At 40.7% G+C, this 23,286-nt stretch overlaps 1 protein-coding gene across 5 annotated transcripts in view; it reads right to left on the minus strand.

Moving 5' to 3' along the window:
- Positions 1–23,286, minus strand: part of DCDC1 (doublecortin domain containing 1) — a 452,481-nt gene that overhangs the window by 225,802 nt on the left and 203,393 nt on the right. For all 5 annotated transcript variants that reach the window (XR_005597781.1, XM_039535836.1, XM_039535835.1 and 2 more), the window contains 2 exons: positions 19,995–20,165; positions 6,127–6,228 (listed from right to left, as the gene is read on the minus strand). Coding sequence is in view for 4 of the 5 variants with exons in the window: in XM_039535836.1 (XP_039391770.1) it covers positions 6,127–6,228; positions 19,995–20,165 (273 nt within the window). In the remaining variant the exon portion in view is untranslated. The remainder of the gene's footprint in view (positions 1–6,126; positions 6,229–19,994; positions 20,166–23,286) is intronic.

Below are 23,286 nucleotides of genomic sequence, written 5' to 3' on the forward strand. Positions count from 1 at the left end.
TATCAGGAACTTCCAAGACTTGTAAGAACCGTAATCAATTAGAAAAATATTAAATTACGTACATGGATCAGAATAAACAAGATCAGAGGATTCTTCTGTTATAAGAAGACATTTATAGTAAGATCAAATTGGCTATTTTCAAACAGAGGGAATCCTCTGGCGTGGGAATTGATAGTTGGAGATTACAGTGAGCAGTCCAACCATGAAGAACAGTGGGAGGAAAGAGCAGCATGAAATAAAGGAACAGTGAGGAATGGCAGTCTGGAGGACCTATTGATCAAATGCAGCATTTGAAGAAGAAGCCATGTCCACTTTGTAATGTTTGGTGAAAGAACATAGATGTTGCCAAGTAGCTGCACTGCAGATCTCCTCAAAAGATACTCTATTTGTTTTCCCCCAAGTGGTGCAGACAGATCATGTTGAGTGCACTCTGAGACTTGAAGGAGAAGTTTTTCCAACTTTCTTGTAAGCTGCTAGAATGACCCATCTGGAGATTATCATATTTCACACTTTGAAGCGCTTGCTTTTCCAGTTGTAGGAAACAAAGTATATGATCACCTAAAGGCATTCCTGACACCTCTTGTTTACAGAAAATTGATGTTTCTCCTGGATTCTGTTGGAGACTACTTGCCTTGGGAGAAGTTTGACAGACATATGAGTGTCCCTTATTCCTGAGAAATGAAGTTGAGGTGATCTTTATCACAGCTGCATCCAACACAGGTTTTCCTTAAATTAGTTTTTGCCACCACCTCAGGGACCTCTGGACCGGGATTAGTTGCAAAGATTGGTGATTAAAGTCCCTATTATGATCCCACTTGAAGAGGATCAGGACTTGTAATGGTGTCATATGTAGAAAGGCCGACTGGACTATAGCTGCACCGGATACTACCAGGCCTAACTGGTGGAGTGCTTCCCAAGTAGCAGTCTGTGGATTAGAGAGGTTAGGTTGTTCATTCTGAGAGCCTGATCTAAAGGGAGCAGAAGCAGCGGACTGGGGCTATGTCTCAATTCTCATGTATATGTAGGAGAAGCCTGGAGGGCACCAAGAAGCCTACTAAAGGCTGCTTTTGTAGCAATAGTGAACATGGTAACCCTCCAGTCCAAGCAAATGTCTTTCACAAAAACTACATTCCCTTATAAATAACACAATTGAAAATACCTAAACCTATTGTTACTCTAGTCTCAAGGTCAATTTATGGTCATAATACCATCACTTAGAACTCATAGAGTGCTTAATATTGTCAAAGTGTTGTACAAACAACAGGACAAATACTTAGCTCCAAACAAAGCTCCATTGACTTCTATGGAACAATGTGAGTGTACACTATATCTAAGAATTGTTAAATCCCCTCATATCCTATGAGACAGATAAACTAACGTATAGTTGACATTATGCATGATCACAAACCGTTACACTTTTTTTAGCATGGTAGAGATGACAAACAACCAGAAATTTACATGTGCAGCTTGTGTAAATGCTACAAGTTATATTATTTCTACATTATTAACATACTGCTATTACTTCGTTTTATAAGGGATCACACATGTTGACAGTTACAGTATGTACCAAAAAACAACTGATTGAGAATAGACAAGTACAAGATTTAGTGATCATTTGTAGCTGAAGCCTGGTCTACACTCACTAGGAGGCACCTTATATCGATTTTAATGGCTCTTTAAATCGGTTTCTGTACTCCTGTTAACATATCGGAATAGGGTTAGTGTGGCCGCAATCGACGTCCGGGAGCTATCCCACAGTGCACCACTGACCGCTCTGGACAGCATTCTCAACTCGGATGCACTGGCCAGGTAGACAGGAAAAGCCCGCGAACTTTTGAAATTCATTTCCACAGCGTGGAGAGCTCATCATCACAGGTGACCACGCACAGCTCATCAGCACAGGTGACCACGCACAGCTCATCAGCACAGTTAACAATGCAGTCTCCTGAGAATCGAAAGAGCCCCAGCATGGACCGCTCGGGAGGTAATGGATCTGATCGCGGGAGAGGATTCAGTGCTAACAGAACTGCGTTCCAAAAAGAGAAATGAAAAAGTATTTGAAAGAATTTCTAAGGCTATGACTGCTAAAGGCCACAGCAGGGACTCCGTGCAGTGCAGAGTGAAAGTTAAGGAGCTCAGACAAGCCTACCAGAAAACCAAAGAAGCAAATGGAAGGTCCGGGGCAGGTCGAAAACATGCCGCTTCTATGCTGAGCTGCATGCAATTTTAGGGGCTCCTGACTGTGGATTCCGAGGTGGGGGTTGTAATCTCTGCCATGTCTGAGGATTATGCAGGGGAAGATGAAGAGGAAGAAGAAGAGGAAGACCTACAGCACTCCGTGACCCCCAGCAGCCAGGAGCTTTTATCACCTGCTCCCAGCCCTCACAAGCAACTATTGCAGAGAATGACGCCCTGGAAGGGATCTCTGGTGAGTGTACCTTTGCAAATAGCAAACAGTGTTTTTTAAGCAAGCCTTTTTTAATGATTGATTTGCCCTGAGGACTTGGGATGACAGTATAGTTACTTAGAAAAGTTTGTTAACATGTCCGGGGATTGAGAGGAAATCCTCCAGGGACATCTCGATGAAGCGCTCCTGTAGGTACTCCAGAAGCCTTTGCAGAAGGTTTCTGGGCAAGGCATCCTTGTTCTGCCCACCGTGGTAGGACACTTTACCATGCCATGCATGTAGCAAGTAATCAGGTATCATTGCGTGGCAAAGCATGGACTGCTGGCATTCAAGAAGCATCCGCTCTTTATCTTGTTCTGTTATCCTCAGCAAAGTGATATCGTTCAGGATAACCTGGTTAAAAATCAGGAATTTAAGTAAGGGGGTGGCCATTTTTCTACTGGTTTCGTGGATGCAGCAGCTTAAAAACACTTTCCTGCAGGTGAAATGCCGATGATCTTTTCTGTTTGGTCACGCGATCTTCCCAAGCTACCGGACAAGCAGTGGGTGGGGAGGAAGGTTGTTGATTAGCAGGGAGCTAGCGTGGTATTAGCCATGCGTTGGTAAATCACTGAGACAGGGGCTTACCATGGCCGCATGCAAGCTGAATCCTGATGCCTGGACCTGTGTCTGTGAGATCTGTAACCCCAGAGATGCAAGCAGTCACTATTAAGATGAAAATGATGCGACCTTGTAGGAAATCACATGTGCTATGTAAGGTGAATAGTGCTTTTCACTGTGAAAGAGTATAACCATTGTTCTGTAAAATGTATCTTTCTAAATATTTATCTCCCTCATGCAGCTGTTTCAAGCGTCCCTCCTCCATCCCAAAGGCTAGCACAGATAAGGCGGAGGAAAAAGAAGACGCGAGATGAGATGTTCTCAGATATTATGGAAGTTACACGCAATGAAAGAGCTCATCTGAATGAGTGGAAGGACGTGGTTTCAAATTACAGGAAAGAGGCCAGTGAACGTGAGGACAGGAGGGACAACCGAGATGAGAGGTGGCGGCAGGAAGACCGGCAGGAAAATCAGCGGTGGCGGCAGGAAGATCAGCGGTGGCGGGATGCAACTCTGGGGCTGCTGCGTGATCAAACTGACATGCTCCGCGTCTTGTGGAGCTTCAGGAGCGGCAGCAGGATCACAGAGTGCCGCTGCAGCCCTGTATAACCACCCTCCCCTCACCATGTTCCTTAGCCTCCTCACCCAGCCACTCCACCCCGTGGACAGCCCAACCAGAAGGATGCCGTTACTCTGAATTTTTTTAATGGCCTTCTCCATCCCTCCTTTCCTCCTCCCAAAGCACACCCTTACTTCTCTCCCTCTTTTATAATGAAAAATAAAGAATTAATGCTTTTAAATGAGAGTGACTTTATTTGCATAAGTAAGCTGTACTCGAAGGACTGAGTCAATCAAGGGGTTGGGTGTTCATCAACAAACACAGCAGTCACACTGTACCCTGGCCATTGATGAAGCTCGTTTTCAAAGCTTCTCTGATCCTGGTGTGCTCTTCTAATCTCCCTGGTGTCTGGCTGCGCGTAATCAGCGGCCAGGTGATTTGCCTCAGCCTCCCACCCCGCCATAAAGGTCTCCCCTTACTCTCACAGAGATTGTGGAGAATACAGCAAGCAGCAATAACATAGGGGACATTGGTTTGGCTGAGGTCTGTGCACATTCCACCACCATTCTGCACTTGCTCAGCCTGTAATTGAACAGATCCTGACCACTGTCCAGGCTGCCTGTGTATGGCTTCATGAGCCATGGCATCAAGGGGTAGGCTGGGTCCCCAGGATAACGACAGGCATTTCAACATCCCCAACTGTTATTTTCTGGTCTGGGAAGTAAGTCCCTTGCTGCAGCCGTTTAAACAGAGTAGTGCTTCTGAATACGCGAGCATCATGAACCCTCCTGGCCATCCCACGTGGATGTTTGCACCAGTGCTTGCAGCACCATTGAAAAGTACCCCTTCCGGTTTTGCCCTGGTGCTGCGGTGCCAAGATAGGGATATGGGTTCCATCTATCGCCCCACAGTTAGGGAATCCCATTGCAGCAAAGCCATCCACTATGGCCTGCACGTTTCCCAGTCACAAACTTCGTAGCAGCAGCTTAGTGATTGCTTTGGCTACTTGCATCACAGCAGCCCCACAGTAGATTTTCCAACTCCAAATTGATTCCCGACTGACCGGTAGCTGTCTGGTGTTGCAAGCTTCCACAGGGCTATCGCCACTCGCTTCTCTACTGTGAGGGCTGCTCTCATCTTGGTATTATGGCGTTTCAGGGCAGGGGCAAGCAAGTCACAAAGTTCCATGAAAGTGCCCGCCACTGGGAATCGTCCCACACCTGCAACACAATGCGGTCCCACCAGTCAGTGCTTGTTTCCCGGCCCAAAATCGGCGTTCAATGGATAGAATCTGCCCCATTACCATCAGGATCTCCTTGAGATAATTCTGTGTCCACGTCCTCATCACTGTCATCGATCCGCCTCTTACTCGCCTCGGTTGAAGGTCCTGGTTCAGCATATACTGAAACATCCACGATTGCGGTATGGAGCTGAGCAGGGTCCATGCTTGCTGTGCTATGGCGTCTGCAGTTGTCTGCCGCTGTCAGGGAGGGAGGGAGGGTGAGGCTGTACCCAGAACCACCAATGATTTTTGCCCCATCAGGCACTGGGATCTCAACCCGGAAATGCCAAGGAACTATGGGATAGCTCACAGTGCAATGCTCCAGAAATCGAGCCTCGGACCGTGGACGCACACCACCGATTTAATGTGTTTAGTGTGGCCACGCACACTCGATTTTATAAAATCTGTTTTACAAAACCGGTTTATGCAAATTCGGAATAGTCCCGTAGTGTAGACGTACCCTGAGAAAAATCATAAATGTATAAGATAGACAGACAGAAAAAATAACCGGGTTGTATTGCATTTAGAAATCCTAGTGAGACTTGGTGGGGTTGTAAAATTATTGACATAATAGCACAGGTCATAGACACTCTGTATGAAAGCATCTGCAAGAGGGTACAAACTATTCCACAAAGGAGCCAAATAGAATGGAAGTTCTGAACTTGAACACACAACACAACAGGGTGTTAAATGGTCTTTCTGGTAGGACAGAGATTTTGCACATACTGGTTCTGCTAGAAACCACTTTGTTTGTACAAGGAATAAACGAGGGTAATACTGCAAGGGATGAATCCACTGGTTCCTACTCAAGATCAGGCTGCTAATAGAAGTAGATAAACCCAGCATGTTTGGACTGCTAATGATTTACAGGCTAGAAATGCCAGTATAAGCAGGCATCAGTAAGTAACCCATGTTTCCCTGTAAAGGTGATCAGATGCATGGATGTTGTCAATCTTCTTCGGAGAGCCCTTCCTTTGTGTAAATGTCATCATTATATCTCAGAATTCTGAGTTCAGATAGTAGTATATCATTAATGCAGGGAAATGTCTACAAATAAGCATGAGGAAAGTATAAATCTATGCTGCATAATAGTCTGGGGTATACTGATAAACCTCAGAGTCTGAGATATAGGGAGAAGATACTTAGGGTCTATAGCATTCTCAATACTCACCAACCAAAACTACAAGAGTCCAACTTTTCTGAACAAAAATTGAAATCTTTTCATTCTTAATATTTTTATTGCTTAATACTTTAGGATAAAAAGTGATCTAAACTTACCCTATCCATCATAACACTGGGTTGATTCCTACAGTTATTCTCCATCTCTTTTTTGTTGATATAAACTAGGATCTCCCCTGTGTCTTTGCCATTTTCATATACCTGAAAAATAAGTATTTACATTCAAGTTAATTGTGCTATAGAAACCAACAAGGTATTGGTAGCCACTGATTCTGTCCCTAACACTCTGGGTTACATTACGGAGAACTTTCAACATTTCTTTGAAGCTTCTTCTTCATTTTAATTAAAGGCCAGGAGGGATTGGGACAACATCAATGGCTGTCACCAAAGACTGAAAAAGATAATATGATCACTTGAAAATTTAGTTCACATCTATGCACTGTATTAATATTTGGGCCAGTGAGCTTGGGGAAAAATATAGGGGTTTTTTGCCTATACATTGGAAGGATGGTTAATAACTTTGAGTAAAATTTTCAAAAGTGTGTAAATGATAGGAGCCGTAGTCCTATTGAAAATTAATTGGATTGAGGTTCGTAAATCACATAAGTAATTTTGAAAATTTTACCTTTTCTCTTTCAAATATTAAACTCTACAGCAAATACATTTTATAGAAAGAATTTCCCAGGCTGGTGCTTTAGTATAAAAACTGATGCAAAACACAGACAGTATGAAGTTCAGAGTTTTTTCTACACAAATTGTGTAACACAAGTAATATTGAAATCCAAAGCATTTCAGCTTGTCTTCTAAGAGAGGGTGCTCCCATAAATGGGGTCAATTCTGGCTGGTTTCTGGTAGCACTAGCGAGTGCTGTTAGCCTGGAATATAAACATGTATTTACATTTTCAGTGAGGAGATTCACTTGACATTCTACTGCTGTCTTCCCACATTTTCAAGTGTTATGTATAGAATTTTAGGCATATTTACATTGGGCAAAGAACTGAGTATGGACAAAACTTTATATTTGATTCAGACATAGGTAAAATGCATGTCTAACAATCTGACAGTACAGAATTTGGCTGTGTTAGAACTACAGCTAAGTGAATACTGCCAAAAACATTCTGCAAATATTCAAACGCTTGTTGTGTTCACACCCCCTTTGTACTTATATTCTATGAATATCTGAGCAAATGAGTTTATTGACAGAAATGTTTATAAAGAGAGCACATTTTAAATGAATCTTAGAAAATGTTGAAATCGTATTCCAGAGTTCATGTAACAGAAATGTGATTTACCATTGCTTACACTTGTCCAGTCAGGGTATGGTATACTGTATTACCTGTATGTCCAGTCAAAACTAACAGTTTTGTGCACAATCTACAGACCATCAATTACTTGCAGAAATTATTTTGCAAATAAATTTTAAGAATAAAAAATGAGAGAATGGTAAGTAAGTTGCAAACTATTCTGTTTCACTGTGTTGAAGTTTGTTTACTGTCTAAGGTAAATGCAGCTAAATATATAATACAGCTTTACAGTATGCAGTGGAATGCACACCTGTCCCTGAACAAATGCCATTGTGTTTTATGTTCAACAAGATAAAAAACAGACAATTCCTACAGGATGGATCCACTCAAGCAGAATGCCATACAACTTCTGGCTGCTGGAGATAGGCAAAAGGACACTCCATTCTTGGAGCAAGAGAAAAACAGGAGAAGGAAACTGTATGCATAATATAAGGTATTACCTTTTGTCAAAAGACCCCTTCTGTGTTCCTAGAAGGTCTATGACAACAAAGCAGTCATTTAACTTTGCCTCTAATCTGATACACCCAGAAAGAAGGGTAGAAAATAGTGGGAACTATTGTATTGGAATAATATTATAACTCTAGTTTACAGGGAAATTATTTTGTAATCTAATTACAGAGGATTGAGAGTTATTTGGTGAGGGTTATTGTGTTTCATAAAATGTATTGCTATAGGTTCCATGCAGCTAGAGCCCTGTCTAGGATTGAACAGAAAGGAAAAGAGAATGACAAACTCAAAAGATAAAAATATATTTGATTATTTTGGTTGATTTCATGTTGATTATTTTCCTCTATGATACTGATAGCCTTTTATCGCTGCAATGCTGTCACTTTCTCTTTCTCTTTAAACTGGTGCCAAAAGGGTAAATAGAGCATTTCAAATGTCTATACTCTGTGAGAACAGTGGGAGCGATTTTATTTTACATCACATTACAAATTATAGTTACCACCCTGTCACTAGAGTTCCTCTCTTATAAATATGTTACACTTCACTAAAGTCACATACGTCCAAACCAATCTAATACTACTATACTGTATCCTAGGTTGGAATGAAGTTCTCAGTCACACACAAAGTAGTAAAATAAAATGGAGTTAATGATGAAAACAACTATAAAAGTGAAATAATAAAAAAATAAAAAGTTAATGGCCATATCCACTTCATTATATACTGTAGTCCATTATCACTGGCTTTTGCTAAATTGAGGAATAGGAGGAATACGCTATAGATCTTGCTTTGTCTGACATTGTTAGTGTATCTGGAGATGCTAGACACCATGGAATAAAGCATCCCTAAAGAACAGCATGATGTTAGTGCCAGCTGCCAACCTGAGAGAAATCAGTGATGCTATGGGACAACATACAAGGCCCATATTAGTTCCCACCACCACCACTAAACAAACTGTTAAAAGTTCTGTTAAATTTCACAGTAGGTGTTACACTAAGGCACTGAGCAATACCTATTTCTATATTAGAGCCAAAACAATTTCCCACTAAGGTGCAGAGAAGCGTAGAGAGATATAATAACTCAAAGATGGAGGGAATGAAAATGAAAGGGCTGAACCTGTGGTTTACTGTCCCTTTGTATAAGAAAAACCAGGACCTCCTTTAAAAAAAATCCTGGCTGCTTAAGGCTATTTAGGAAATTTAAAACAACCCATTCTAGAGCCAGATATCACCATATTTCACTACTACATCAATCCACATGCTGAACACTAGCTTAACAGTTTTTATTTTGAGCTAATAAGAGGAGCCCATTAGCAACACAGAAAACAAACATTTCTGCTTTCTCACAGCTCTCCACCTTCTTCCCATCTCTGTATTTTTCCTTTCATCTGACAGCACTGGGAATTAATGTCAATTAGATAAAATTTAGTCAATTTCTAGCCAGTCACTTTTTATGTAATTAATTCAGGTCTTAAATTTATTCCGGTAATGTTTGTGTTGCTACTTTCAACGCTGTTTGGTATCCATATGTGCAAAAGAAAACAGGCATTTCAACAGACAGCTATTCCTCTAGAGGACATCAATTCAGAAAAGTATTACAGCACATACTTAAATACATCCCTTTTCTAAACAGAATTTAAGCATATGTTTAAGATTAAGAATGTGCTTTAGTCCACTGATTCTAATGGAACTTCAGCACATGTTTAAAGTGAAGCACATGCTTAAGTGCCCTCTTGCCAGGACCGGCGCTTCCATTAGGCGACCGTAGGCGGTCGCCTAGAGCGCCAGGATTCGGAGGGCGGCATTTTGTGCGCTCCCCATGGGGCACACGGGAGCTTCCGGTTCCGCTCCCGTCGCACCACCGAAGAAGGACCTTCTGCCGACATGCTGCGGAAAACAGCGGCGGGCTATTGAGCAGCTCAATGACTGCCGCTGTCGCCTGCGGCATTTCGGTGGAGGGTCCTTCTTCAGCGGCGCGATAGGAGTGGAACTGGAAGCTCCCTCGTGCCCCGTGGGGGGCGCACAAAATGCCGCCCCCTGAATTCTGCCTAGGGCGCCAGAAACCCTGGCGCCGCTTCTGCCTCTTGCACAGGGATATTTTACTGAACTGGGGCCTACATATAAATCACAAAGAAAGCTTGAAAGCTATAAAAAGCTAGTCTGAGATTCAGATTAAGTTTGAAGTTTTAGAAGCTGTTATAAAAAAACCCCAGTAACAAACACAATTGAAGCCACTTCATCTACATGTCGCAAACCAACATGGAAGCTTCAAATACTAGGAAACTGCCACATAAAGCCACTGACACTTCAAGATCATCATTCAGGTTTTAATTCCTTAAGCTTGGTTAAAAATCTAACTGTGGTAGAACAGTAGATTTCCATACCATACACAACATTGCTCAAAACAGGTATGCAGATCATCCCGGAAGTTTCTCTCCGTAAGAGCTAAAGCAAAAGCAAAATTTGGGGATGTCAAACAGCTTGCAAAGAGAAACTTGCAATAGATTCAAAAGGCAAGAAGCAAAAAAATGGAGAACTCACTGATCAACATCTCAAATATGTTGCTGTGATGTACACATATATTTATTTGTTCTTATCTAAGTAGTCTATGGAAGAAGTAAATAAATTATACAGAGCATCATTCTGCCACCACTATACACTTTGAATAGCACCTCACCTACACATTTTGAGCAGCACCAGTTCCACTGAAATCAATACACAGGATCTGGACCTTAATGAGAAGCTATCTAATCAAAATCAAATACTTCACATCATATATCCACATAAGCACGCAACTTCAACACTGAAATTCAGCCACTTCTGAAGAAAAGACATCTCGCAGGCAGACAACAAATGCAAAACCCACTGTAGAAAAGGCTAGGGATAGGAATTTTTTGACAAAGATCACTTATTTGGGGATAAAATAATCCCATTATGAAAAATGCTCTAGAATGTTATTGTCCATGCAGAGCAGGCAGTGTACGGGTTTTGAAGATCCACCCAAAATAACATTATAAAGCAAACTGCATCATATTTATATAAGGGTGAAGGGCTACACTGACCCAGCCAAGAAATACTCAAGGTATTTGATTCTCATTGACCTTTAATGAGGCATAGGCTCTTAAATCACTTTTGAAAATTAAAATGGGGTGGGAAGGAAGGGGAAATCAACTATAGCTGCATCAACCCCTTAAATGCCAGACAAATCTGAGGAATATGCCATTTACACAATTCAGGATTAAAAGTCTGCATTCTGCTAAACAACAGTGACAAAGCAACAACTCCCAATAGACACATGACATACAAATTTGTCATTCCATAGAAATAAACAATGGAACTTTAAAACAATCTAGCCTAGGAGCACAAGCAGAAGTAAAACTCTGCTTGTTAAAAATATTTTAAGAATGCATTTCATCAACCTATTCTTCTAATGTGCTCCTTTACTTAAAAGGATATGATTTGGTTATATATGATTTAATTAAAACTTAGGCTGCACACATACAATGCTTGATTCAATGACAATTTAAGATGTATAGCAAGACCTGTCATCATCTGGGAAATAGATAGGCAAGTATTTACTAGTTACCGAAAATCAAACAGATTTTTACCCTCAGATTAATCTAGTGTTAGCAACAGGAATGTACCCATTTTATAATGAAATAATAGTAACTATACATCAAAGGCAAGAGAGTTGTGTTAAGAAGAATAAAACAAAACACTTCTCATCAAAGGTAACCGCATTTTCTCCCATTTTATAAATTAAAGGTCTGACCCTGGAAACCTTTACTCACATGAGTAATCCTTACACAAGAACTCCTACTGAAGTACATGATCAAGCCCTTAAAAGCAGACATAAAAAATATGGGCAGGAAATATAGGAATTAAAAATTGGTAGTTACAATTAATAAGTATTTATTGCAATAGATATTTTAGAATTAAAATTTCTGTAAAAATACAGCTTTTATTATACAGTACTGTACACATGTTGCTATAAGAAAATGTTCCTTGGGCCCAATTCCCGTTCCCATTGAAGTCAATGGCAAAAGTTCATGTGGTTTATGTCTAAAAGCAGTTTATGTGCTGCCTGGCTTTTTTGTGTGGAATATAATTCATACTACTAGAGTACATAGTGCAAAATATAATCTCATATAGACTGCTATCTATTCTGACATACTACAATGAAAAAAATCCAGAGTACAGTAATGAAACAATAAATAATAACATTTAATTTTCAGTGATCAATAGAAACATTGTGTCATAATTTTAAATGAAGCTTCTTAAACATTTTAAAAGACTTATTTACTTTACATACAACAATAGTTTAGTTATATATTATAGACTTATAGAAAGAGACCTTCTGAAAATGTTAAAATGTATTACTGGCACGCGAAACCTTAAATTAGAGAGAATAAATGAAGATTTGGCGCACCACTTCTGAAAGGTTGCCTATCCCTGCTGTAGGCTATAATAGCTTAAGAAGGAATAGGAGGGAAATGAAGTTATGAGTACTGAAATTAACAAAGTCCCTGGCAGCTACTGTCAATTTGCATCTCTGAGATGAAAATCACAAAAAATAGTCTTGCTGACATACTTCTCAGTATAAAGGTATAGCTGATGCATTGTTAATAACATGATTGCAATCCAACGAAGTGGGTATTCACCCACGAAAGCTCATGCTCCAATACGTCTGTTAGTCTATAAGGTGCCACAGGACTCTTTGCTGCTTTTACAGATCCAGACTAACACGGCTACCCCTCTGATACATGATTGCAAGAATATTTACTCCACGTTTAGCCCAAACAATATAAGCACAATACACTGAAGAGAGCCAGAAAACAAATATTTTGAAAATGTCCCACGCTATCAGTGCATCTTGTGAAGTTAGTGGGTTTTTTTTAAGAATTTATAAAAATGTAAACACTGTATGCCATTCAGTAACTACCTGAGCATAAGGCATAAGGCTAAACAGTCCCAAGAGAAGTTAAACATACTGAAGTTTGGATATTTTTCTTAGCTTAGGTTCTTTGTTATTTAATGATGAACACATCTTTTTGCTGATTCAATACCTTTTATTCTATGTATCCATAAGTTTGTAATGAAGAAATGACCAACTATAAAGGGGTAAAGAAATGTACTAAAATAGCTTGAGCCCTCACAGATTTGTACCCTTTGCAACAGAAAATGTGCATGGATATAGAGGAACAACCTCTTAAAAACAATAATAGAGTATGAATATCTGTTTAGGTTGAATGTGTATAGTGTCTTATTCACAAATGTGAAGATACATTACTTTTTCTGAGTAGACTCTGTAGAAAACCTGCCTATGATGCATGAAACTTTTATTAATTGACTCCTTAGTCTCCTATTAGGCCAGCAAATAAGTTGTTTCAGGGCACTGGTTAAAATGTAGGTAGGAAAATTATAGTTTTGTGAAATAATCATGTGAAATAGAAGCATAAAGCATGTTTTTAATTTCGGAGTTTAATATGAAAAGTACTATAAGTGAGGACAGGCAAGAAGGAAAATTTTCAGAAACATTGAAGTGGTAAAGAGTAAATTAACTGCTGTGTAGAAGGTCAATCTTCCTGAGACTGAAACATCTAAACTATGGATTTGCAATATTACAGTTACATCAGTGTCTACACCAGTGAAAAAAACCTCAGTGTAGATCAGCCCATTTATATCAGAATACTAGTTATATTTTTGAATCATCTACTATTCTTGTTGACTTCCTAGCAATAAATTCGCAGGACATCTACAGACCTGTCAAAGAATATAGAGAAAAAACCTGCCTCGTTACAAAAGACATTGCATGGGATCTAATATTCCAAACTAGATGTAGGGCTCTTAGACATGTTATCAACTCAGTAATACTCCTGCAGTATATTAAAAAGCAAGAAGCAAAGGAAAAGTCATATTTTCCAGAATGTAAACAGCAACTTATGAGTGTACTTTACATTAGAAAAATACATTCAGGTACCTCTCTAAACCAGGCCTATTCATGGTGTGGCCTTTATAATCTTGATGTGTTAGTATCACCAAATGTTATCTCAGGGCAGTGACTGTGCCACAGGTTCAAGCCCTCAAAGGACTACAGTATCAGGATTAGCAGGGGAGAACCACCATTAGAAATATCATTAGGTTTGGAGACTATAGGAACACACAGGGGAGAGTGACCACAAGTAATACACTCATAAATTATCAAAAAGACAGTTACTCACCTTTGTAACTGTTCTTCAAGATGTGTTACTCATATCCATTCCAATTAAGTGTGCGCGCGCCGTGTGCATGATTGTCAGAAGATTTTTACCCTAGCAACACTCGGTGGGTCAGCTGAGGCGTCCCCTGGAGTGGCGCCCTTATGGCGCTGGATATATGCCCCTGCTGACCCAATGCCCCCTCAGTTCCTTCTTGCCGGCTACTCCGACAGAGGGGAAGGAGGGCGGGTTTGGAATGGATATGAGCAACACATCTCGAAGAACAGTTACAAAGGTGATTAACCGTCTTTTCTTCTTCGAGTGCTTGCTCATATCGAGTCCAATTAGGTGACTCCCAAGACTTACCTAGGTGGTGGGGTCGGAGTGAGATGTCACGGAGTGAAGGACCGCTGAACCAAATGCAGCATCACCCCTGCTGCACTATCGCATAGTGGGAAGCGAAGGTATGTACTGATGACCAAGTTGCTGCCTTACAGATCTCCTGTATAGGCACATGAGCCAGGAAGGTGGAGGACAAAGCTTGAGCCCTAGTAGAGTGGGCAGTAAGGTGCGTAGCTGGGACACCAGCCAAGTCATAGCACACACAGATGCATGATGTAATCCAGGATAAGATGCACTGTGTGGAGACCGGGAGGCCCTTCATCCAGTCTGCCACTGCTACAAACAGCTGGGTTGTCCTCCTAAAGGGTTTTGTTTGTTCGATGTAAAAGATGAGGGCACTAGGAACGTCTAGGGAATGCAGCTGCTGCTCTCGTCGAGAAGCGTGTGGCTTCGGGTAGAAGACCGGAAGGAAGATGTCTTGGTTGACATGGAAGGCAGACACCACCTTAGGAAGGAAGGCAGGGTGTGGTCACAGCTGTACCTTGTCCTTATGAAACACCGTATACGGTGGGTCTGACATGAGGGCTCGAAGTTCTGACACATGTCTTGCCGAGGTGATAGCGATGCGGAAAGCTGTTTTCCAGGAAATGTACAGAAGCAAGCAAGTGGCCATCGGCTTGAATGAGGCACCCATTAGCCTGGATAGGACCAGGCTGAGGTCCCATGTAGGGGCTGGATGCCAAATTTGCAGGTACCCTTGAGAAACCTGCTGACCATGGAATTGTAGAAAACAGAACGCACGTTTTCGCCCGGGTGGAAGGCCGAAATTGCTGCTAAGTGTACTCTGATGGATGAAACTGCTAGGCCTTGCTGTTTCAAGGACAAGAGATAATCTAGGATGGTAGGTACTGGCACCTCCAGAGGGGCAGTATTGTTCAGGGCACACCAGCAGGAGAAACGCTTCCACTTGGCCAGATACGTGTACCTAGTAGAGGGCTTTCTGCTACCCAAGAGTACGTGCTGCACCGAGCAGGAGCAATGCAGCTCAGATTGAGTTAGCCATGCAGCATCCATGCTGTGAGATGGAGGGATTGCAGGTCCAGATGACACAGTAGGCCGCAACGGGGGTGGAATTGGTGTGGTCACCGACAGATCAAGGAGAGCGGTGTACCAATGTTGCCTGGGCCATGCCAGGGCGATCAAGATTATGCGGGGCGATCAAGATTGTCTCTTCACAATTTGAGAAGGACCTTGTGGACCAACGGAAATGGAGGAATGGCACAGAGCAGATGATCTTTCCAAAGCATCAGGAAGGCATCCGATAGGGAGCCCGCGGAGTGCCCCTGGAGAGAGCAGAACACCTGGCACTTCCGATTCTCACGAGAGGCAAAAAGGTCTATGTGGGGAAACCCCCACTTCCAGAAAACAAAATAGATAAAGCCTGGGTGAATCGACCACTCGTGAGCCAGGAAGGACTTGCTGAGGTGACCTGCCAAGGTGTTCTGGACTCCCAGGAGAAATGACGCCACCAGGTCAATCAAATGGGCTATGCAGAATTCCCACAGGCGAATGGCTTCCTGACAGAGCGGAGACGATTGCGCTTCCCCTTGATTGTTGATGGAAAAACATGGCCATTGTGTTGTCTGTGAAGACTGCGACACAATGGTCCTGAAGGTGTTCGCGGAACACCTGACACACCAGGTGTACTTCTCTCAGTTCCCGTATGTTGATGTGCAGGGTTATCTCTTGTGTGGACCAAAGGCCCTTTGTCCGAAGGTCCGCAAGTTGAGCACCCCAGTCCAGAGATGATGCGTCCGTGGTTATGACTAGGGAGGGCTGTGGGGCATGGAATGGCATCCCCTCACATACGAAGTTGGGGTTCAGCCACCAAGTCAGGGAGGTTAAGACTTCCATCGGTACCATGAGCACCGTGTCTAGATTGTCTCGACCTGGATGGTAGACTGATGACAGCCAGGCCTGAACTGGACAGAGGCATAGTCCGGCATGTCTGGTCACAAAGGTGCAAGACGCTATGTGTCCGAGTAGACACATGTGCATGCTGTTGAGGTCGGGGAGCTTCGGAGGCCATGGATAATGCTCGCCATGGACTGGAAGTGGGCATGTGGAAGGCACGCCTGGGCGAGATCTGAATCCAGGACTGCTCTGATGAAGTCTATTCTCTGGGTCAGCTGCAAAGTGGACTTTTTGACATTGAGCAGCAGGCACAGCTGTCTGAACAAGTTCATGGTGAACCGAACAAGGGATTGCACCTGGAGCTTGGATCGACCCCAAATGAACCAGTCGTCGAGGTACAGAAACACTTGGATTCGATGTCGACAGAGTGAGGCAGTTACGACAGCCATACACTTTGTAAATACCCTTGGTGCTATGGATAGGCCAAAGGGGAGGACAGTAAACTGGAAGTGTCGTTGACTGACCACAAAGCGAAGGAAGCGCCTATGCAGCAGGTAGATCGCTATATGGAAGTACGCGTCCCTCATGTCGAGTGCAGCATACCAGTCTCCAGGATCCAGGGAAGGGATAATGGTCCCCAGGGAAACCATGTGGAACTTCAACTTTACCATAAATTTGTTGAGTCAGCGCAGGTACAGAATGGGCCATAGCCCCCCCTATGCCTTGGGAATTAGGAAGTAACGGGAGTAAATCCCCTTGCCCCTCATATCCCTTGGAACCTCCTCTATAGCTCCGATAGCCAGGAGCGTCTGCACCTCCTGTAGGAGGAGTTGCTCGTGAGAGGGGTCGCTGAAGAGGGACTGGGAGGGAGGGTGGGAAGGGGGGGACAAAACAAATTGAAGTCAGTATCCACTTTCCACCGTGTGTAGGACCCAGCGGTCTGACGTTATGCGGGACCACGCAGGGAGGAATTAAGAGAGGTGGTTGGAGAAAGGTGGGGAAGGATCCTGTAAGGAGACTGGTGCTCTGCCCTCAGGTGCACCTTCAAAAGTTTTGTTTGGGCCATGCCGATGGTTTGGGGGGGGCCCTGGTTCTGGCCTGTCTGAGGACCAGATTGCCTCATCCTAGCACCATGGCTGCATCTTCTAAAAAAGTCCTGTCTCAGCCGGGGATTAGGGTAGGTGCTCTGCAGTTGGGATCGTGCATGGGGCGCGTGCACAACTAATTGGGATCGATATGAGCAAGCACTTGAAGAAGAAGATCCTTTTATTAACAATTTCATTAAGCAGATGAACGATGCCACAACTATTGAAATATACAGAAATGGAGAAAAAACATAAGATGTCCAGTATTCACGATTTCATACTTCCATCCCATGGGGAAACATTAAGATGGGTAAGAGAATCATCAGATGGGTGTTTCCTGATGGGCTTTCCTACCCACTTAGACTAGGCCACACATTTTATCCTGAGTTTCTTTTGTGCCCACTACACTCATACACCATATCGATACCTATATTGAATTTCGTGGAAGTCAAAAAGTACACCTTGAGGTGACTGAACCATGAATGGAAAACTGACACAATAATCAAATAAACAAAGATCTCGTGGCTAAAGTATGTTGCTTCTCTGACATATTGGCAACGTGCCTGTCAGTAGTGTGTGCGCAGAGTACTTCTAGTCCTACAAAGCTGTTGGAGAATTTATTGAATTGCAGTTCCATTTTTCATGTTTTCTGTATAGACTTGCACAATGCTGCTATTTCAAAGGCTTATTTTACAAATAAGTTTTGATGTGACACTTGCGAAGTCCTGCACACACACTGGCAATTAATTACAATTTCAAAATTAACCACCAAAATTAATTTGCTGCTTATTGCAACAAGTCCAAAAGCAAGTCCCATCAGACTCCTTAGGAATTTTAAAAGATTAATTTTTGCTTATAAAAGCCTCAACATAAGTTTTTTTCTAGAAAACCATAATCTTTTACAATTTGTAACCATAAGGACTCATATGTACTATGGTCTATGTGCATCTGAGGAGTAAATCTTCACAGCCCTTTCTTAAGTTTGAAAGCATTCTTCTAGTTTTAAAAATGATATTTGCACATAGGGATCCAGTGCCTTGAAACTGCAGTCCAACCAGTCCTAGCAGAATCAAGTGTACACACTCATGATCCTTTGCTTTACATTACCAGTGATGAAACAGGAATTTAAAAAATAAACAAATTTAATGTGTCTAAAGTGGTTGCAGTGACCACAATCAGTGTCCACAGGACTTCACTTATTTTAAGATGGAAGCCCTCATGGGACTCCTAACACTGCCATACTTTTATAAGGATAGCACTATATCTTCCAGTGTTATTTTTTTGTATAGATGTGTTTTTTTCAATGAATAGGGCATTGTAAGCCAATTTGAAAGGAGAAGAAGCATGGATGATATCAGAAGAGTTAGAATCATACAAGTGACCTCATCAGATGAAGGGAAAAAACATTCCCCATGTTATATAAAGTGTTATGGAAATGACTTAAGCTAAATTGATCTAAAGCACTCAAACTGAAATAAGTGTTTGCACAAGGGAGTTGCACTGATTTATCTACATCAGTTGAAATTGTTCTAAACTGATTTAGTTAAATTGGTACAACCAGTGTGTGTAGACAAGGCCTAATTTGTGTGAAGCTGCCTCAGAACATTCAGGATTTTCCGCAAGAGCGCTCCAGAATCCAGCGTCCAAAATTTAAGTTCAGCTTTCAATGGAGTACACAAGGCCTAGCCTACAGTAATTATAGAGAAGTAATACTGTAAATTCTGAGGTAACCCTGGTTCTGATTCATTTTTCCCTTAGACCAAAGTAGATCAGAAATAACTTTATAAAGAAGTTTTAACTGGAGTACACCTGATGTACGTGAAATGGGAATCAGAACACATATCCATTTAGGAGGACAAATGGGACATTTTTAAGGGTAATTGTTATATTTATATACATAATCTACATATCATTTTTGAGCACCGAAAATGATGCCAAACCACAGGTCCTTTGCTGACCATAGGCCCAATCCAAAAATTCAACAGAATTCAATAGAAAGACTCCCATTCATTTCAAAGTGCTTTGAAGCAAGGCTCGTGGGTTCAGTCTGTGCATCCCAGTGGAGATGCTGAGCAACAAAGGTCATGAGCTGTGGAAGTTCCCATCTGGCCATGTGCTGGGAGCACTGACCCAAGAGTAAGACTTTATTAGGATGAGGGTTTTTTTGGAGAAATTAGTTTTAACTATGATTTGAAGCAATTAAATTTAGCCTCTGTCAAGTCTGCTCTTCCACATTTGTTTATGCATTGTTGTGACACCAGACATCTTCATGCAACTGCTGAAATCTGTAACAGCCATACTGGCATCACTAGGAAACTTAAAAGAGCCCTCAAACTTCATGGAGCCTATTTTTTAAAAAAAGTTAATTTAAATGCATCAATGCTTTGATCCCGGCCCTTCACAGCTGGAATATAATTGGCAAATAAATTCTAAATTTTACAAACTTTCCTTTGTTGTTTATTTTAATTTCAATTATTTATTATTAGAGAATAGTGTCCTGGAAGAATTGTATTATAAGTAATGAAGAAACATATTCCTCATATTGAATAATACAAGACTCAAGAACAAATATAATTCACAATTCAAAGTAGGTATATTTGATATCAGTGTCTTAAAGACAAAGTGGGTTTTTTTTCTTTGTATCAAGATGGAAAATTGTGAACGCTATTAAACTACACCCACCTTTAGCTGCAAGCCTTGTGGGAGAACAATGTTTGCTGGAAGCCTTTTAATGTGTTGGTAGACATAAGAGGCACACTGCTCCTGCTCAGCCTGCAATTGTGGGGCAAGTTTTGAGAGGTGACCTTTGTAGCTCTTGATAGCCACTTGCAATTCCTCAATCAGCTTGTTCACCTGAAGGGTTAAATTACAAGAGCTGTTAGCAAGAGGCAATTGTTGATGTCACACCTACAAGAATTTTCATTACAAACCTGAGGGAAAAGACAGCTTTTCAGTGCAAACTTTGAATGTAAGTTTAGAATGTATTTGATCTCTCTGTATACCTACTGTTTGTGTCTGACAGAGAAAGACCACACAAGAAATATACACAACAGAGGTGATGGGTGAAACAAACTTTTTTTTATATATATATATTTTTCTGGTTATGGATGGCCACAAAGTTCATCAGTGGTACATATGCGTGATCATCTTTAATTAATGAGAATGTATCAGTCATTAAAATCCTCCCTTTTTAAAAATCTTTTCCATTCACAAACAGATTGATTATAGTCCATAACATCACCAGTGATGCATAATGGATATAAATAAATTTGTAATTCAAGAAGAATGGTTCTACTGGAATTACATGTGCTTGGATATATTTATTTACATTTTTTTCCAGATTCCATAGCAGCGTTTTAAAGATATTTACATGTCTTTAATCGGAGGTGTTCATATTTTTATTTTAATGAGAACAGTGATTACATTCCTCGTGACTCCACAAATCAATAAAAGAGATGCTCTACTTAGCCACGAGGTTTGAAAAAGTTTCAAAGATGGCTTACCCATTTAGGGGTAAAAATGATATTTGGGAGACACAATATTGGTGCTACAACTAGAGTTTAGAACTCATATCCTGGAAACTATTAGCAACAGCTGCCAATATAAAATATGCAACCACCAGCATCATGAATTTAAATCTAGCACATCCCCTTTCCAACATCCTGGGAGTTGAAATCAGCAGGGATGCTATTGCAGACAGTTCCCAGATTTGAATTGAAAGAATATTTACACTACGAGAGCTTTAGAATTATCCATCCCTTTGGTTCCAGAAACACCACATTTCAGGGTATTCATGGCATGCTGCAAGACTTATCTATTTATAGAGATAGTTTCATAATTAATCCTTAACATTTCGGTCCAAAATATGGAGCTATTTTTTAAAAGAGCATATACACAATTCATACTAATTTGGAGGTGCAATTACTATCACTACATGCCCATATCAGGTATTTTTGCACATGATAGAACATAGTTATGCATCTAACCATACTTAATAATTGCATTTTTCATATGCAATTGTGCACCTAATAATGAAAATCAGATCATGAATATCATTAGTTTTGTCAATCTTTAAGAGATGAGTAGGGTGGAGTGAGCATGGTCAGTAAAAGAATTATAGCTTTGTAGTGCATATTCAGACACTTTTCTTATTGTTCTATTTTACTGAATTTTTGTATAGATAGATCGAGAACACCACACAGGCAACTGTGTTATATAAGGTTATACACAAACTCATTTATAAGTTTTAAAATAAGAACAAAGTTCCTGTGGCTGATGCTACTAGATTAGAACTCTGAAATGTATGTGTAAGCTTTGTCAGAATTTTTCTGTGCTATATTTAAGAGATCTGAAGATATTAACAAGAATTTTTTTTGATTAAAATCACATACAGAATATCCCTCTATTATTACTTTGCAAGATACACAGTACTATGGCATAAGATTTCTAAATTCCTGCATATTTAAAAAGACTATGGACATTGCTATATGGGACTAGATCACTGATTCATCCAATCTAGTATTCTGTCTCTGAAGTAGCCAGTACTAGCTGTGTCAGATGAAAGAGGGGAGAAGCTCCATAAAGAACAAGTACAGAATAACCTGCTTACAGCAGAAGTTTCTTCTTAACCCTCATCAGTTAGTGGCTTATGACATGAAGGATACTTTTTAATCAAATGTAATACAATTGTGGATGTTCTCATTATTGATATTTATATCTAATTCTCTGTTTAAATCCTACTGAGGCTATGTCTACACTAGAGAACTTACAGCGGCATAGCTGTACTGATGCAGCTGTGCCACTGTAAGATCTCTCATGTAGTCACTCTATGCCAACGGAGAGAGCTCTCCCATTGACATAATTAACCTACCCCCAATGAGTGGTGGTAGCTATGTCAGCAGGAGAATTTCTCCCAATGACATAGCACTATGCACATTACCACTTATGCCGGCATAATTTATGTCACTTAGGGGGGTGGAATATTCACATCCTGAGCGACATATGTTTTATGGACATAAAGTGGTAGTGTAGACATAGCCTAACCTATTGTACTAATTAATACGTTAAGTGCAATTTACAAAAAAAGAACATCTTTTGATCAGCTTTATGTTTGTTGCTTTTCAATTTTATCAAATGTCCTTTATTCTTTTAGTATTAGGGAAAAGTAGATAGATGTTTCTGATCTACCTTCTCTATACTGTTCATTATTTTTGTACATTTATCATGTTCCATCTTATTCTTCTCCTGTCTAAACTACACAGTCCCAATCTTTTCAAACTCTCTTCAAACAGAAATTGCTACAGGCTTCTAATCTTTTCTTGTCATCCATCTCTAAATCCCTTGTATTTCTGTTATAACTTTTATTATACAGGTGAACAGAATAAATTACAATGTTCCAGGTGAGGGCGATTAGAATAGCATTACAGTATTTTTAGTATTATTTTCTATCCCATCTTTATATATCCTAACAGTTTGTTTGCTTTTTTTGGCTCTCAATGCACAACAAAAAGGTTTTCCTTGAACTATCCATAGTTATCCCCGTATCTTTTCCCTGAGTGGCAACAGCCATTTTTAGAACCCAGCTAATGTGGATGAATAGTGCAAACTGTTCCCTCCAATGTGCATTATATTACATTTGACAACAATGGATTTCATCTGTCATCGTGTCACAATTTACCTAGCTTTGTTAGGTCTCTCTGAAGTTACTGTACTCTTCACTCTTAACTAACTTAAATGATTTTGTTTCATCTGAAATTTTTCCCACATTACTGTTTGCATCTTTTCCAGATGATTAATAAAGTAAATAACATCAAACATAATAAAGAGTCTGAAGGCACTCTACCTGTTAACCTTTTGCCATGTTGAAAACTGACCATTTCCCCCTCATTCTTTGTTTTCTGTTTCTTAGGCAGTCTTTTGTAAGATTTTTCGAAAAACAGAAAACAACTTTTTTAGGTGGTTTTAAATCTTAAAG

This window comes from Mauremys reevesii, linkage group 4 (assembly GCF_016161935.1).
Source record: "Mauremys reevesii isolate NIE-2019 linkage group 4, ASM1616193v1, whole genome shotgun sequence".
Lineage (NCBI taxonomy): Eukaryota > Metazoa > Chordata > Testudines > Geoemydidae > Mauremys > Mauremys reevesii.